Source organism: Sarcophilus harrisii, chromosome 1 (assembly GCF_902635505.1).
Source record: "Sarcophilus harrisii chromosome 1, mSarHar1.11, whole genome shotgun sequence".
NCBI classification, from domain to species: Eukaryota; Metazoa; Chordata; class Mammalia; order Dasyuromorphia; family Dasyuridae; genus Sarcophilus; species Sarcophilus harrisii.
Window position 1 is genome coordinate 409593638 of NC_045426.1, and position 18807 is coordinate 409612444.

At 33.3% G+C, this 18807-nt stretch overlaps 1 protein-coding gene across 1 annotated transcript in view; it reads right to left on the reverse strand.

Moving 5' to 3' along the window:
- Positions 1-8218: 8218 nt before the first annotated feature.
- The window catches only part of CDH18 (cadherin 18), a 425120-nt gene continuing 414531 nt past the window's right edge, over positions 8219-18807 (reverse strand). The window contains exon 11 of the mRNA XM_003759639.2: positions 8219-8982. Within this exon, the coding sequence (XP_003759687.1) occupies positions 8492-8982 (491 nt within the window). The 3' untranslated portion in view covers positions 8219-8491. The remainder of the gene's footprint in view (positions 8983-18807) is intronic.

An 18807-nucleotide genomic window follows, 5' to 3' on the forward strand; every position in this document is an offset into this window, starting at 1 on the left:
GACAAAAGGAAAGAGAAAGAAAGGAAGGTAAAAGAGAGAAAAAAGCAACTGTGGGAAACAGGAAAATTCTAACAACCCAGGGATTTAAGAAGTCAAATATTTTTTCAGAGTTGGCCTATTCATTCAGCTGTGAAATAAATGAGTCTTCATTTAAAAATATTTTCCTAATGAACACTAATGGACAAATTATATTATACAGTTGTTAACATAGATATCCTAATGTCTTTGAATTGACATTGTACAATATTTCTAGATTGTAGGAAAGAAAATAGCTGATTGTCTTGCCAGGCTTTGGTTTAAGAGATTTTGTGCTTATGAATATATTTGTATTTACTTCCAGTGATCAATCTAGCCAGGTAGAAAGGTTTTCATCCCAGGAGAATATAAGATCCCTGAGGACAAGCGCTTGTTCCTTATGTTTGTGCCTCCTTTTTGTACCTAGTAGATGTTTTAGATTAAATTTTATTAAGATACAGATAGAGCTAACTGTTGGCAATCATATTCTTGAAGCTTATCTACCTTGCTATGGCTCTTGTGTTCTATTTCTTTGCAAGATTTAACAATTAAATCTTTATAGATGAAAAAATGAAATGCTTATAATCTAACAAGTAGAGTTGAATTTTTAGCTCCACTTTGACTCTTTTTTCTACATTTCAAAACTTGGTAAAAAACATATCTCTTACTTTATAAGCCTCTTGCCAGCCTTGTTCCCATGACATTTCCCAATGCTCATCTTTTAGAAAGATTTCCTTTCTATGACCCAGGCAGTCCTAATGTCCCTTTGCCAATTCTAGAGGATGCAAGTGATATACAAAATAAATAAATTCTGTGTTAAGCTGAAGTTACTGTGTTCAAGCTACTCACATTAATTGCTATAACCATAGCTCTTCCCTTCTGACTGGTATTACTGATATCTAGATAAAATCTTCTTTGACAGTTGAGATATCCCTACCTACCAAACTTCAAAACCAAGAAAGAACAATATATGCACTGGATATGATAATTTCAAAAGTTCTTGCATATCAATATTTAGCTTACTTTTATGAAGGTGAGTTTTTTTTTAAGTCCTATAATAGGGCCTGATGTTTCTTTTGTGTATACAGTAAAGTTTTTTTATACTAGTAAACATGGCAAGTGAATGAATACAGTAACCCATCATCTAATGAAATACTCCTTTTTGTTTGCTTTTTTTTTTTTTTTTTTTTTTTTTTTTTTTTTTTTTTTTTTTTTTTTTTTTTTTTTTTAAAGAATACTTCTATTAAAAGTGTTTTATTTCTTGACCAGCAGGATGAATACAGAGATGCTTGGAGAGACTTACATGAACTGATGCTGAGTGAAATGAGCAGAACCAGGAGATCATTATATACTTCAACAAGAATACTGTATGAGGATGTCTTCTGATGGAAGTGGATTTCTTTGACAAAGAGAAGATCTAACTCAGTTTCAATTGATCAAGGAAGAACAGAAGCAGCTACACCCAAAGAAAGAACATTGGGAAATGAATGTAAACTGTTTGCATCTTGTGTTTCTTCCCGGGTTATTTTTACCTTCTGAATCCAATTCTTCCTGTGCAAAAAGAGAACTGTTCGGTTCTGTACACACATATTGTACCTAGGATATATTGTGACATTTTTAACATGTATAGGGCTGCTTGCCATCTGGGGGAGGGGATGGAGGGAGGAAAGAGAAAAGTTGGAACAGAAGTGAGTGCAAGGGATAATGCTGTAAAAAATTACTCATGCATATGTTCTGTCAATAAAAAATTATAATTATTTAAAAAGTGTTTTATTTCTGACCTATGCATTTATTAAAGTAAAATTTAGCAATATTAAATAGTTATATTGCCACATTAGCTGAGCCTCCCCTATTTCATATCACAAAATACCATTTTAAAAACTTTTGGGGGGGGGAAAGCTACTTGGAGGCATAGGGGGAAAAGCAGAATGCAGCACAATAATTCTATTCTTTCAGGTCCAATCTTAATTTTTATCCTATATGAATTGGATTATTTTTTAATGTGGGATATATAAAGTTCTAAGTCTTAACTATTTTGAACGAATTTAACTTCTATGGGAGATTTTTTTCCCCCTATATTTTATGCTTCCTTATTAGTTTACATTTAATCTTAAAGAATATAAAATAGCTTATGTTTTAAACCCTATTACACCAAGGGGTTGTTCTGAGATTTGCTATATCCTGGAAAATGAAAGCCAAGTAACTCAACTAAATATTATCAACCCACTAAGGGGTCTAAAAGCAATCTCCACCTGATATTAATTTTAACTTTGAACATAGATGCTTCTTTGGCACTGTTTCCAGGCCAGCCAGTGGTTGTTCTATTGAACTGCTAAAGACTACCTTGGGTGGGTGTCTTCACTAAATGAAGTAGAAATATGTTGAACCAATGAAAGTCAGTCCCAAATTTATGATTTTTCCTATAAAAATAGACCAAATGGTTTTCTCTGTAAAAGGTTTAAGATGTTTCCATTCCTCAGTAGATTTCTCCTATTTTTTTTTTTTTTTTAGTTAGTGTCTAAAAGGAGCTACCAAATGCTAGATTCTAGACAAGGGATTTGGAGAAATCTTTCTAAAACCACCATGAAAGGTATTTTCAAGAACAAATAAATTTTATAGTGTGAAATCTCTTTTGTGTGTTGGAAGTATTTCAGTTATAATGTTTTCCTGGACTCTGAACAACTTTTCAAAGCATTGGGGAGGTTAAGTCTAAATGCTTAGCATTCACTTTATGCACATTCCTCATACATTGTTCAATTATATTTAAGGAGAAAAATTGTGTTCAAGTTCTACAGCATTGGCATTGGCATCCCTATTCATCATCACTAGTCAATTGAGAGGAAAAGAAAGAATGAATCAAAATTACAGAATATTATAGTTGGAAGGGATATCAGAGGTCATCAACCACAACCACCCATTCCTAGACAAAATCCTCTTTACAAAATATGCATCAAATCATCAACCAGGCTTTCCTTGGAGACTTCTGCTGAGAGAAAATCTCTTTGTTCAGCTCTTTCCTCTTTTAAATAGCTCTAACAACTAGGGAATTTGTATTTGTTTGTTTTTTAGGTAGCTATTAATGAAGGTCTATACTAAAATAGCACAAATGATACTATAGGCTCTTAATCTTTTTTTATATCATGAATCCCTTTTGAAAATACTTCAAATGCATAAAAATTCTTAAGATTTCAAAGGAAAACAATTATAATAAAAGTCATTCTTTTTTTTTATAAATTCATATCTTTACCACACCACTTTAAAATCTCTCATTGAACCCCAAAGTTGTATGTGGACCCTTGATTAAAAACCACTGGATTAGTAAAAATGGAATAGAGGCAAAAATATTGCTGAGGTACTATTTATCAAACTTGGTAACTGTTTGGACATGAGAAGTAAAGAAAAGAGTCAAAGATAACAGAATAGAGTTCTTTCCCCGTGAGTTCATAATCTTCTCAGGCTGTGTTACTAGGCAATGTCACTTAACCATTATCTGCCTCAATTTTCTCATCTGCAAAAATGGCATCATAGTATAATAACTAACTTTGAGGCTTGTTATAAGGATCAAGAGACATAATATTGATAAAGCAAAGAAGGTGCTTAATTAGTTGTTTTTTTTTCCTCTTCCAACTTTTTAAAAAGGTAGAGATGGAAAATGACCACAAGTAGACACAAAAGTCAGAAGGAGCATCAAGTTTCAGAGTAAGAATAATAAGTATGGATTTAGATTTATGAAGTTTGTTCAACCCATGGAATAGCCATGAGCAAATATCCTATGACATCTGGAGATTTAGTTCTTTAGATCAGAAAAAAGGTCAGAGCTAAAGACTATTTGGAGGTCAGCTTTATAGAGGTGTTGTAGAATCTTATTAAGGTAAATAGGACAAAGAGATAAAAGGTCCAAGGATAGAATGTCAAAAAATGCTAAATAAAAAGGTACTATCTCTTTTATGCTGTATGCTAACTTGATGATGTTAAATAAATTGGTTATATTTATGTGATTTAATTTTTTACTTTTATCTTAAACCATTAAAATACTAATTAAACATATTTCTTCACTTTTAATGACAGCATCATTGTATAATAATGTACAATTTACTTTACAAAGGCTATATTACTAACCTGGAGGAACTCTAATTCAATTCTGGAAATGGCACCCTATTAGGTAATGATCTATCCTTTAAACATATCAAGGTAAGTAGTGAAGCACAAGGCCTGAACTCTTTTCTCTAGTATTTTTTTAAATAATCTGCCTGATTTAATTTAAATTGTTATAGGAAATAAAAACATTTTGTATTAAACAAAATTCCATAAGCAGCACCTTAGGTAAGATTTTTTTTTTCTGATTCAAAAGATTCTGTCTTCAGCAGTACTTCACATATGTAATAGTTTTATTACATAGTCAGATTAGACTTTATGTTTAGTATAAAAGTAGATCAATCCAACAAATATTTCATTTAGACCCACAAAGTCAAACTGAAGCATAGGGACAGTGGTTAGATGAATTCACATAAGTGCCAATCTATGCCTAAAACATAATGTTTGTGTACATGGGTCATATGAAAATATGTTTCATTAATCCTTTTGCTGGCTTTTTACCATGAGCAACTAAGAAAAATTTATATCAGTTAATTATCATCTTGTGGACATATATCAGAATTCTCTGAAGAATAAGGAATATTAGAATTTTCCTAATGGACAAGAAATAATAAAAAATGTCGGGGTATTAAGAAATTCTTAAGAAATGTCTTGGGTAAAGGGATTCATTGATAACAACTGTATTATTTTTAATATTTCCATTAATGTAATTAACAGATTATAATAGTTCATGACAATGGAAAGTTCATTTCCTCTCTAAATATCTTTTGTAATGTCTGGGGCTCAAAAACGATTAGTCATTATAAAATTTTCTTAAAACAAAATGGAAGTAGAAGATCATACTAGAAATATTTGTTTGGCCTATGAAACCATTAGAGTGTTCTAGTTATTTGTCAGAAAGAATGAAATATATTAATGTTTGTAGACAGAGCATTTATGTTACTTCTTGACTCAAAATTCACAATATTTGAAAATGTGACTTGTGAAAAACAAAACAAAACAAAACTCTGAATGATCTTTCTTCCACATAGTTTTCAAAACTTGGCACTCTGGTATCAGGACATATGTGAAGGATTATAACATGAATACATAGAGTCATTCCCAAAGGGGAAGTCTTCTTATCAAGGTGTGTGTAAAAAGCAACATTAGCATAATCGGAGCATGTGCACCATTAGACTATTCCCCAAAGTAATTGTATTTCTTGTTTGAGTGAACTTTACACAGTAAAACACAATGATAAAGCAACACCTGGAAACCTAAGACAGTGCAAAAAACTAAATTACATTTTATTCCTCAGTCTTGAAACATAAATCAAGAATTATTCAATTGTATACCTTGTTCCAAACTTCAAAATTTTAATATATAATAGCATAGGGCAGTTAAAAAAAATGCTAAGTCCAAGAGTTTGCACAAGGGTAGAATCAGAAAGCTGATCAATATGTATTGTTTTATTGGGATACTTGATTGTAATCCATAAAAATAGCCAAGGGGGAAAAATACTTCCTTTATAGCTTATGCTTATTTGGTGGATTTACAAAAGTTTCTCCCACTATTTTGAAATGCTTACCTTTCCCCATTGCCAAAGAATATATACTGACAGACCATGCCAACTAGGCTTTGAAACAATTTGAAGAAAACACAAGGAGTTCAAAAGAAGTCACCTTAGGTAGGAGAAGGCTTACATGTAATGATTTAATATATATTTTTAGTTAACAACAACTCCCCACTCCTGATTGTTTCATGATGTTGTCCCACGAATATATATTTTATGTTAAAAATATAATCACATATATGAGTATATATATATACACATATATACGCATATATATGTGTGCATGAGTTTGTGTGAGTATGTGGAAGCATCATGGACCAATCAGAAGTAGACAACTGCTCTGACCAAATATAAACATAATAATACCTCATATTTTAATAGTGCTTTACAATTCCAAGCACTTTTGTATATTATTTCATCCTCACAACAACCCTGTGAGGTAGGCAGAATAGGTATTATTATCCCCATTTTGCAGATGAGGAAACTGAGGCTCAAACTGAGGAAACTGAGGCTTGCCCAAGGCCACATGACATTAATAAAAGAGCACTGAGCCCAGATCTTTTAACTCCAAGACCAAGGCCCTTTCCAACATAATACAAGTTTGCTTATAGATTGGGGTGGGTAGTTTGGGATAGTGGGGAAGGGGGGGTTGGGGGTGTGTGTGTACATGTATGTAGAATTTGCCAGGGAGATTTTGTAGAACTTGAATAATTAATCAAAATATTTTGTTAGCACAATATTTCAATAACTCCAATGAGGAGCTTCTAATATGTGACAGCCATAAGAAAACATATTCGTTATCTCATTATATTCTAGGTGTTATATATTGTTGCTATGTATTTCGTATCTTTGTCATACTTATGGTTTTTCATATCTAAATGTTTAATGGGAAGCAGGAGAATATAGGACAGGGCATAATCTGATCAGATAAATGATAGAATATGGGATAGACTTGATAGAATATGATAAAGAAATCCAATTTTATACTCTTGAAATATTAAAAATCAGAATCTTCTGGATCTGAAAAAGATCTTAGAAGTCAGCAAGTTTCAAACTTAAACTATACTTTTGTTGTTTTAATCTCATAATATTTACATCACTATTACTTAAATCTCTTCTTTTCCTCCCTCTTCCCTGCACCAAAAAAAAAAAAAAAAAAAAAAAAAAAAAAAAATCAATCCAATCCTACATTTATTTGTCTTAACAAACTTGTGTGGAATATAAATTATTTTATAGATCAAGAGTACGGGAGAAGCTTTGGTATTATTGATCATTACCCCTTTTGAACAGACCCCCACCCTATATAGTTGGAAAGGAATTGAGAGTTATTTAGTTGGTATCCTTCAGGTCCCTTACAACTTCAGGAAGCTCTGACAACTAATTAGTAAATATTATGAAGACCAAATGTCACTTATCTCATTAAATATCTTTGTTTTATATGGAGTAACTTAATCACTTATATGAATTTGAATGGTCTTTGCATAATCCACAAAGATAAAACACCTTTCTAGGTTTATTTCCTCTTCTTGGTTTTACTAAATTTATGATATTTCAAAAAGGAAAAGAAAAAATAAAACTGGAAAGGAAAGACAGGAAAGGAATTGAAATATGAGAAGGCACCACAGGGATGAAGAGAGTACAACACCAACAAAAATATGAGTGACTACCAATTAGAGTTGGATCTAACTAAAATTAACTTTGCGGTTTAAAATGTTTTCCTCTTTATTGCAGAAATTCGTGTTTTCTTTAAAAAAAAAAATGCTAACTAGTTAAGGAACATGAGACATAAAACCAATATTCTCTATACTGATTTTCCTCATGAGTAAAATTATTAATCTGAAATAGTAACTTTTTTATGATGTTTGATTTTTAGTGTAGTGTGCAGCATAGAATTGGTTACTACTCACTAAATCCAGGAAGAGTTACTGAAACACTTGCAGAAGTTAATATTTCCTTCTATTGTGGTTTTTCCTTCATTCTGCCCATACCTCCTCAACTTCGCTGAGTATACAATAACTTTAAATCATTCATTCTATTTGGGGGGGGGAGGGGAAGAAAGAAATTCCAGTGAAAAATAAAAGGTAAAAAGAAAGAAGACAAAAGGCAACAGAGACAACAGTCTCCACCCTCTGCAACAGTGCACATTTGGTGCTCAGAAGTTGCATACATAGTACAGGCAGCAAATCCCCATGCTCCATCATTTTCTTATGGAGAGAAGAAGAGGGGAGGGCAAAAAGGAACTCGGCATACACCTTTACATAAGGAATTCCTGGTGTTTCAGAAAGATTTCATTCAATTTAATTTAAACCCCAAATGGGACGAGAATAGAGGTCTGCCATTTCAGCAGGGTGCTGACTAAAATTTCAATTAGACTTCCCAAGAGAATTGGAAATACAAAGCTCACCTCCATTTAGATGAACACTCCATGACACCCTCTCTACAAATATAACACATTAGATACTGGGAGCATTTGTATTCATTTTCCTTCAAATAAGATTTAGGAGGGAGAAAAAAAAAACACACACATTGCAATAAAATGTCATCTTTTGGCTTATTTAGGGTATTATTAACGAAATGATACCACAGACTTTATTGAGCATTTAAAAAATATACACAAGGAATAATAGCTTTTTTTTTTTCTCTGTATTTTCAAAATTTGACTTACTTCCAATCAAAGAACCCAGTTGCACACATGAAAAGAGCACTTGTTTCTACAGTGACTGTGCACAGGTTTGCTCAGTTCCCAGCACTATTGCCATCAATTAACATTGCCATTATTTGCGCTTATATATCTATTTGCCCAGGAATCAATTCCAAGTATGCTTATCCCTAACTTGTTCTTTCCGATTCTAATTCTCCATAGAGTTCAGCTAACTTTTTAAATTCCGGCCCCCAGTCACCAAGATAATTATAATCTTGGTCTGAGTGTGTAGTTGCTGAATCCAGGGAACTGATGGACCCAGCTTCAGATCTATGACCCTCATATGCGTATGTCTGTAGAGAGTCATAGGGAGGGACACTCGGGTCAAGATCGGCCTCTGCCAGTCTTTGTTTAATAAATTCCTGAACATCTATACTCTCGAGAGTGGACGAAGGCTGGTGTCTGGGTGTAAGCATCACTTCAGGTCGAACATCTCTTCTGTATTTCAGCTCCTCAGCAGCTGATGGGTTTCTCAGGGCTGTGATGTCGAAGGCTTCTGTGTCTTCCTCTCCACCCCCTTCATCATCATAAGTGACAACATTTTCCCTCACATCCTCCTCTGAAATGATCAGGGGTTCTTTCTTGCTGCGTCTGAGAGTGATGAAGAGAACCACAATTGCTGAGAAGAAATTGAAAGAAAATTTCATAATTAGGAAAAGTAAATGGCTAAAGTTTACACATATAGTCTAGGAACAAGAGTTCTTGGTTTTTAGTTAGTTTTTGTTAGTTAGTTGAGTTAGATTTTTGCTTCATTATTTTTTAATAGGCCTTACTTAAATGGACAATCCCAAAGGAGGAAAAAAAAAAGAAAAAAAAAAACCTTCCTTTTTTTTCTTGTTTCTCTGGTTAAAATAGTTCTCTCTTCATGTCTCTGTCTTTCTGTCTGTCTCTCTGTCTCTCGATGTGTGTGTGTGTGTGTGTGTGTGTGTGTGTGTTTCTGACTCTGTTTCTCCATCTCTTTTAACTTTTCTCATTGAGCCTGGTAACATCTAGGTAGCAAGTGGAGAGAAGTCTGGACTTGAAATCAGGGAGATGGAGTTGAATTCTGAACTGCTTTATTAACATGGACAAAAAAGTGGAAATTTTACTCTCTCAAGTGTTAGATGTTTTGGGTAGCTAGAAGTGCATGGGGATACAGGGCCTTGTGTTAGGAAGACCTAACATTCCTAGGAAGACTTAATTCATCTTCAGATATTTACTAGCGGTGTGAGCCTGGACAAATCACTTAATCTCTATTTTCCTATTTAACTATAAAATGGGAATAGTAATATATCTAACTCTAAAGGTTATTGTGAAGATCAAATGAGACAGTATTAGTAAAATGCTTAACACTGTGCTTGACACTAGGTGCTATATAAATACTTACTCTTTTTAGTTTCTCTTATCTATGCCTCTCAAAAGCATTAGAAAGAGAAAACTTAATGTAGAGAAAAGAACTTTGGAATCTACCTCTGTACTTATGATATGACTAAAATATTCTCCTGAAAATAGTATTTCTGTTACAAAGTGTCATCTGAAATAGATAATAATTGTGTACTTAATGGTATAACTTAGGGGATGGTCAGGTAGCAGAAGCCCTGACATTTACATTTTAGTTAAAAAGCAATATAATTCAAAAGCTCAAATAGTATCCTGCAGCCAACTCATTTCATTCTTTCTGCTGATTTAGATTTATCACCTACTATATTTCTCAGGTCACAGTTATGATTAAATGAGGAGGCTGTTCTAGATTGCAACACCTATTTCTGCTGACCATTTAATTTATTGTAGTACAACATTTTTCCTTCGTTCAATAAATCAGCCACTTCCTACAGAGAAGAGATGGTTGGTGGTTAATGTCAAGTAGAGTTATGGGAGTACACAGAGAAGTAAATGGGGTCAGTGGAATTTTAAAGGGTATGGAGCTAATTTAATGTCAATCATGAAGGTTTGCTGGCACTAGACTTGATATCCACAGTATGTAACATTATAAATTATGCTAGTGATCACCTAGTCATAGGATTTAGACTGGGCTTTTCATATATTTTGCAGGTGAGAAGATATACTTAATGGAAATTAAGATTTAATACACAAAAACAGATTAGAAGAGCATGCCAATAGCTATAAATGAATCCTTTCATAAAATGGTCAATTTATATTAAGAGCACATTTAGTACTCATATATAGAATGAGAAACATTTTTATTATGCTATAATCTCCAACTGAAATTAAGACTTAGAATTCTATTAAAAATAGATGAAATTTAGAGATATTCCCAGTGAACACAGGCATAAAACAAGGTAGTCCACTATCATTTTTTCTATTTTACATTGTTTTAGAAATATTAGTAGCTAGTCCAAAAAAATTTATGACATACCAAGTGGATAAGTATCAACTGTACTAAGATTTAAAATATCTCCTTTTGCATATGCATATATATACACACACATATATAAATACACACATACATATATATATATATATATATATATATATATATGAAACTTAATTGAAGAAATAGATGGCTTTATAAAGGTATCAATATGAGAGACAAGTAAAAAAATCATCTACATTTAGATAATTTAGATGATTATCTACAATCTACAATCAATAATCAATAAAAATATATCATTTTTAACAAAAAAACTAGGTATTTTGGCTTTAACTTGTCAAAAAACAAATATAAAAACAAAAGTTAAATGATTTTGAGTAATTATTGTAGATGGCTTAGTTGAGTAAATATAAAAAAATGGCAATCTTTTCAGATTTTTTGTATAATTTTGACACGTTTAACTATTATTCATACTTATGTAACATTAAGATAGTAGAATAGTGAAATATATATGCATATATAATTTGGGTTAATTTAAATATATATTTGCATACATAAACAAATTAACAAAAAAACAGAGAGAAGAAAAATAGAAATAAAAATTACTCAACAAGAAGCTAAAATGACTAAGACAATATCCAATATTGTTTAAAATGTGAAACTAGTTCAATAGTAAAGAATAAAGAATTTAATTTTAGATGTAAAGTTATTATTAGATAAACCCACAATTATAGAAAAATTTTAAAACATGAAATTATCTAATAAATAATTTCCAGGAAATTAGAGAATAAAATAGTACAAATGAGTTGAGACCTGAATCACCTAAAATACTCCAATACTTCTTTAGATCCATGATCTCATCTACATAAGTATTGTCTCTCAAATTGTATGTTAGAACTCACTCATACCTTCTCATCTTGGATTAGTCTATGTTCTTTCAATCATTCCTCAATCAAGTACCTATAAAATTTATTTGAATATTTCCTTCTAGATCTTTTCAGATTCCTTGTCAATCAGTTCAGTCACTGTTTTATCCATCTATGATAACTTGCTTTTTTTGCATAATAAGGCTTTTCTAATTATCCATGTCCTAAATAATATATTTTACATAACTTTTTTTCACAGAAGTTTTGGTAGTAATCTGTAGTCTAACCAGATCACACATATATCTTGAATTGTCCTTTGACTTGCTCACACTTTTTGTTCCTTCAAGAGACTGAAAATAAAATATGTGTATTTATGTAAAGCATGTAATAAATACTCCTATCATATTTTCTGGACAGCTTCCTTTAAATTGTGAAAGATGAACCAATTTAAAAAGGCTTGGTTATTTTCCATTGATATCAAGGACATTATAAATATGATTATATTTCTTCATAAATCTTTTTTTCAGAGATGAAAAACAGCATATGGGATAGGAGTTATTGATGTCCAGTCATCTTTGTTTTTGTTTCTTTTTGTATTTTTGTGTGTGTGTGTGTGTTTTGTAATTAGAGAATCATAACATCATAGATTTACTGTAGAACTGGAAAGGAACTTAGAAGGGATGAGTTTTACTCTTGATTTTAAAAGAGAAGATAGATGGTGCAGTAGGGTCTGGTCCTGGAGACAAGAAATCCTGAGCTCAAATTCAATCTCATACACTTACTGGTCCTATGGCTCTGGGCATATCACTTAATCCTGTTTACCTCAGTACCTAATCTATAAAGTGAGTTGGAAAAGGAAATGGGAAACCACTCCAGTATATTTGCCAACAAAATACCAAATTGAGTACTCATCAACATCTTACAAACAAGGAAACAGTATCAGAGATATGGCCAAAGAAGAATTAGAGAACATTATGAAATACAAAATGGATAATTTTTATTATATTAAATTAAAAATGTTTTTGTACAAACAAAGCCAATGCAGCCAAGATTAGGAGGAAAGCAGAAAACTAGAAAAAAAAAAATCTTTACATCAAAGATTCTGATAAAGGCCTCATTTCTAAAATATACAGAAAATTGACTCAAATTTATTGGAATACAAGTTATTCTCCAATTAAAAAGGGTCAAAGGATATGAACAGACAGTTTTCATTTGAAAAATGAAAGCCATTTCTAGTCATATGAAAAAATACTGTAAATCACTCTTGATCAGAGAAATTCAAATTAAAACAACTCTGAGATACTACTGCTCACCTCTCAAATTGGCTAAGATGACAGGAAAAGATAATGATGAATGCTGGAGGGGATATGAGAAAACCAGGACACTAGTACATTGTTGGTGGAGTTGTGAATTGAGCAAACCATTCTGGACAACAATTTGGAACTAATTCTGCCCAAAGAGCTACCAGACTGTGCATATCCTTTGATCCAGCAATGCCTCTACTGTGCCTGTATCCCAAAGAGATCATAAAAAAGGGAAATGCATCCACAGATGCAAAAAAATGTTTGTGGCAGGCCTTTTCATAGTGGAAAGGAACTAGAAACTGAGTGGATACCCATCAGTTGGAGAATGGCTGAATAATTATGACCTATGAATATTAAAAAATATTGTTTCTTATAACAATCAGCAGGATGATCTCAGAAAGAACTGCAGAAACTTACATTAGCTGATGATAAGTAAAATAAGTAGATCCAAGACAACACTGCATACAGTAACATGATTATGTGATAACCAACTGTGACAAACTTGGCTCTTTTCAATAGTGAGGTGATTCAGGCCAACTGGGATGGAGAGAGCCATCTAAATTCAGAAAGAGAACTGTGTGGACTGAATGTGGATCACAACATATTATTTCACCTATTGTTATTGTTGTTTCATTGTTTTTTATTTCTCATTTTTTTTCCTTTTAATCTGATTTTTCTTGTGCCGTATGATAATTATAGAAATATGTATAAAAGAATTGTACATATTTAACATATATTGGATTACTTGATGTCTGAGGAAGGGAATGGGAGGAAGGAAGAAAGAATAATTATGGAATACAAGGTTATGCAAAGGTGAACGTTGAAAACTATCTTTGCATATATTTTGAAAATAAAAATGCTATTTAAAAATATATTGTTTTAATTTTTATTATGATGCTTAGCTGTTTTTTTCTCCTTTCCCCCAAAAAGCATTTAAGATGGTTAACTGCAATTCATGTTGATCAACAACTATTTCTATTTTGCTTTTTTTTTTTTTTCTTATTTTTCATTGGGAGCATGAAACTTGATGTGACCCATGATACTAACTTTCTTGTTGACTTTGAGAGCTTGATGAAACTGATTTTATGAACTGCTTTGTCTCTCCAAAAAAAGATATATGTGTTTGAGAGGTGAAAAAAATTAGGTTGTCATCTGCATCCCAGAGAAGAGTACTTATGGAATCTAAATATCAAAGTAGAGAGCAAGGAAATATTAATTAAACCCTTTCTCCCTCAAAAAAAAAAAAAAAAAAAAGGTAAAATTCTTGAAGACAAATAAGATGTTTGATTACATTTTTCAAAAAAATTACACATCCAGATAAAAGAAACCTAATAATAATGATAATGATGACAGCATTAACTGACTTACATATAATGTTTTATTTCTACAAGTGATTTTATATACACTATCTTACTTGAACAGTATAAAAATTCTTTGAGATAGTAACCAGGTTTATTTTTCTCTATTTTGCAGATCAGGTTCAAAGATGTTAAGAGCACGCATTCATGATTACATAGATTGTGAGTATCAGAAGTCGAATTTGAATCCAGGTCTCTGTAATTCTTTTCATTAAATTTCTTCTACAAACATTTATTAACTATATAAGGCACTATGCAGTACAGAGGAATACAAAGAGTGAAATAAAGTAGCCCCTGTTTTCCAGTATTTATTGTATCAGGATTATGCAAAATGGACACAGATAAGTTACTGTAAAATAAAAGTTATTGTAAAATATTATATATATATATATATGTATATATATATACACATACACACAGTTGAAATCCAAACTTATTTGAGAATGTGATAAGAGGATAGTGATAGTGAGAGTGAGAGGAGCCCAGGAAAGGGATTTACAGAATCTAAGATTCGAAGACAAGAGGCAAGAGGGGGTAGAAATTCTAAATATGAGGAATTGCCAGAAGAAATAAAAAAGAAGGAAATGAATGTCCTTTATGGGAAATAGTAAGTAGGCCAGTTGGGCAATATAATTCAATAAAAGCAAATTTTAAAAGATAAATTCATAACTGTAGCTAGTTGATTATTGTTAACTGTTAAAGATAATATATCAAAGATATCAGAGATTTCTTTCCAACTCAAGTGGAAGCAACTAATAAGCAAGTTGTAAGGATTGTATTATTATATTTTCCTGTGAACTCAGCATAGGTGCCCAATGGGCTATCAGCATAAAACACAAATGTATTACAGATGATCTTGGCATATGGATTATAGGTTAGGGAAGTAGTGTGCTGTTTGTAGCAGATAGGCAACTGGTTTCATATTCCACCTCTCCTGCATTCTGTCTATGAAACTATGAACAAGTCACTTAACCACCTATTGCAATGGCTGAAGAATATTTGCTGCATTACTGGCTTCTTCCTCAGTAATTTTCTGCATTAATGAAATCATAGACTTCAACTCATTCTCCCATTATAAAGCAAATAAACAAAACATAACAAATGTTGGGGGAAAGGAGGAGAATATCCTTTTCATCTAAACATTTATCTGAATGGGAGATTGAAGTCTTATTTACAAGTTAAAAAAAAAAAAGAAAAAGAAAAGTAGAAAAACAAAAAGAGACTTTTTTGTGATAATAAGGGGAAAAAAAGATTTGAAGGAGTAGAGGGGAATCATGGTCTATGTCAGGGGGTTGGAGAGAAGAATATGATGTGACAAAGAAGAAAAAAAAAAGGAATAAAAAGAATCACAAGAGCAATTGAGGTAAATAAGAGATATGAGGCTATTTTCATAGAGAAAGAAGCAGTTGTCTGTCCTCTACAGAGTATCATCCCCTAAAGGTTACAAGAAGTAAAGACAAATAGGTGTTTTTGGTGACTCCCTAAGATAAGGGGAAAGGAAGTAACTATTCATTAATCTGATAACAATGAAATATTTGTAGTTTTCTCAGGTCACTGATTGAGTATGGAGCAGAGAACCTTCCCAAATCTGTCAGACTAGTGGGCCATTATCCACTTATGGTGATTTACATGGGAATAAATAATACTGCCAAAGGAAACTTAGAAAATATTTCTAAACAACATATATTTTTTTAAAAAAAGAAAATGAAGATTTTAGGGAATTTAATATTGTTTTCATTACTACTGTTATTTGAAGTCAGGGTCTTCTGAAAAAAAAAAAAAATTAGGAAAGATGGCCAAGAAGATGTTGTCAGAGAATGGTATTTGGCTATCTGTGCTTTGGTTTAAGATAAATAACAGGACCCTAATGAAGGATGGAGTTCATTTAGTGGCTGGTAAAATCATATTGAGGACCACTAGACCCATGGAAAGACCAACATTATTTGAAAGAAATAAATTAGCTATGAGAGGGGACAAGTTCAGTAGTATCAGCATCACAAAAAAGCAAACACATTCTGAAGGATTTCCTCTAACTACTTGATTGGTTGTAGTCAGTTGCATTCTAAATTGCAAAAGAGCTAAAATAGCCTGAAGTTTTGATCTTTCCAGACCTGACAGGCAGAGACACCAGAGAAACTCTGAAATTAAATATATTACAACTGAAAACCAGAAAATAGAAGTAGCAAGCAGTAATTAGCTAAATGCCATACAGAGTAAAAGTACCCTATAAAGAGTAATATGACATTGTAAAATAGCTTTCAAGTGCAAATTGCCCCTGACCATGTATGTCTGATTACAATGGTCCCTTCCATGATTATCCCTTCATATATGTTTTTTGAGTATACATGTCCATTATAGTTGTGTCCTTTCACAGTTGTTTCTTGACCACAAATGTGTCCCATACCTATTAGTGTCATAGAAGTATATATGGGGTACATATAGGATAATGAAGGGGATGTTGGAAGTATTTCTCAGTATTGAGCCACATGATCCCTGTCCCCATCCTGGAGAGGTCATGATCTCTGGAGGGATGAACTTTAAACCCTGGAATACAGAAAGTTGAAGGAAGTGACCATTGATGAAGGATAGTTAAGTCCTTTTAGTCTATCCAATGAGAAGACTTGGGTCTTTTGCTTTGAAACCCTGGACAAGCCGGAAGCTGACCAGGTTCCAGGAGCAGAGTTGGGATGGTTCCCAAATGTGTCTGGGCCTCTCCCTGCAGGGATTAAATAAAGGCTTTCTCTTTGTACCTGATGATGTCTCTGATTAGTTAATTGGGAACGGGGTCTTTTACCCGACCTGTCCCACACAGTTTATGGGGCTCGTCCGGGATATGTGGCTTCCCAGAGAGATGGCTGGGGTCCTGATTCAAGGTAGGTGCCAGCTTGAGTTCTCCAACCGACCTTGAGATCAGACTCGCAGCCTTTCTCTCTGTGAAGAATGGACCTAGGACAGAAGAGACACTCAGATGCAAACAGAAGGCATACAAGTCATTGAAGATGAAACCCAGGGAAGAGAGAGTCAGGTAACTTATGTATGTGTGATCCTAGAGGCACTATCTGTGAATGTGCCCTTGAACTATCCTTGTGGGCCCTGGGATCATCAAGTCTTGGGTGATCCAGATTAAGGGGTGAGGGACAGATTAAGGAGTTCTATTAATGGCACAGGATGGGGGTGCTCTATAGCTGGCTAGGAAGGTAGGTAACTCCTTCTGATCCTGGTCTGCCAAGCCATCCTGGGGGGGGGGGGGGGGGGGGGGAGGGGTCAGTTGTGCATTTGCTAGAGACCAGGGGAGTGAGAGTGCATGCTCTAAGAGGGGGCAGTCCACCTCAAATCTTCAAAACAAAAAGGAAAAAAAAAAAAGCACTTGGGTATTTCTGTTGTATGTGGGGAAGGGTTGGTCTCTTTCCATGTAATTTTTGTCTGTGTTTGTGCAGAATACCATTGTCATGTTTGTTCTGTGAGATAGAATTTATTAGAAAGGTTTGACTTTTCTGTAGGCTCCAACTCTGGCTAAAATTGGAGCTTTAGGAAAATTCCATTGGGAATAATGGTCGGGAATTTGGCAACTGGTCATTTCAAAATTCCAAAGCAATTCAATTAAATTGGGGAGGATTGTGCATAGAGTGAAGATGATAGTTTCTTTCTTTTCCTTCCTTGTTCCTCGACCTCAGCAGGGTCATGTGGGACCCAAGGGAAAGAAAGAAACTATGCTGTTTAGTGAAATTCATTATTTGAAATATGATAGTAAAAGCAGTTTTATATTATTGGGAATTTAAAGCTGTATTTGATTGGATTTTTAAGTTAAAATATAGATTATTAAAACAAAATGCCAGTAGCTTACCTCAGGGGACATCGTGTTTGTATTTCCCTACTTTGATGGTATGTTGCTTTCTAGAAGTACTGGGTAATTTGTAAACTATGAGTTATGCCTTAAAAATTTGTCAGCTCTGTTGGGTATTTATATAAGTTTTATGAAATTTGGTTCAAAGTTATTGTGCATTTTGAAGTTTAAAGTTTAAAAAAAAGTGATTTAAAGGCAAGGGACAAGAAAGATTGATTTGCAAAAGCAATTAATATTTTAAATGGAGCATCTAATTAGAAGAGTTATTGATTTGGGAATGTTTAAAGTATGTAGGAATAGGTTTGAACAAGTAGGCATTGGGAGGAGAGAGAGGATTTGGACTGGAAGAGATAGTGTGAAAGAAAGAAGAGAGAAGAAAATGGCTTGCTAGAAATAAGCGACAAAAAGGTGCAAACTCTTAGTGAATTTGCCATTTGCCATGGGAAAGGAGATACCCCATGAGGTTGGGGCCTGTCTTTAGTTGGCAGATTAGATCCTGGCGAAATTGGCACCCTAAAAAGATTAGCTGTGAGAAAGTGGGGTTGGGAAAGATGGTGGAGTGGGAGAAGGGGGGCCACATGGAAAGGGCCTTGTCAGGTGACAATCAAATCCCTCTCCCCCCATTAAATGAGGCTGCTTTTTAACAAACTGCAGCTCCTTGCTGGTTCAAACATTTATTGCTTCTACTGTTTAAAGGAATAGCCTACATTTACATGGTGTTAGTAACTGAATGATTTTTTTTTTCAACTCTATAGCTGCTC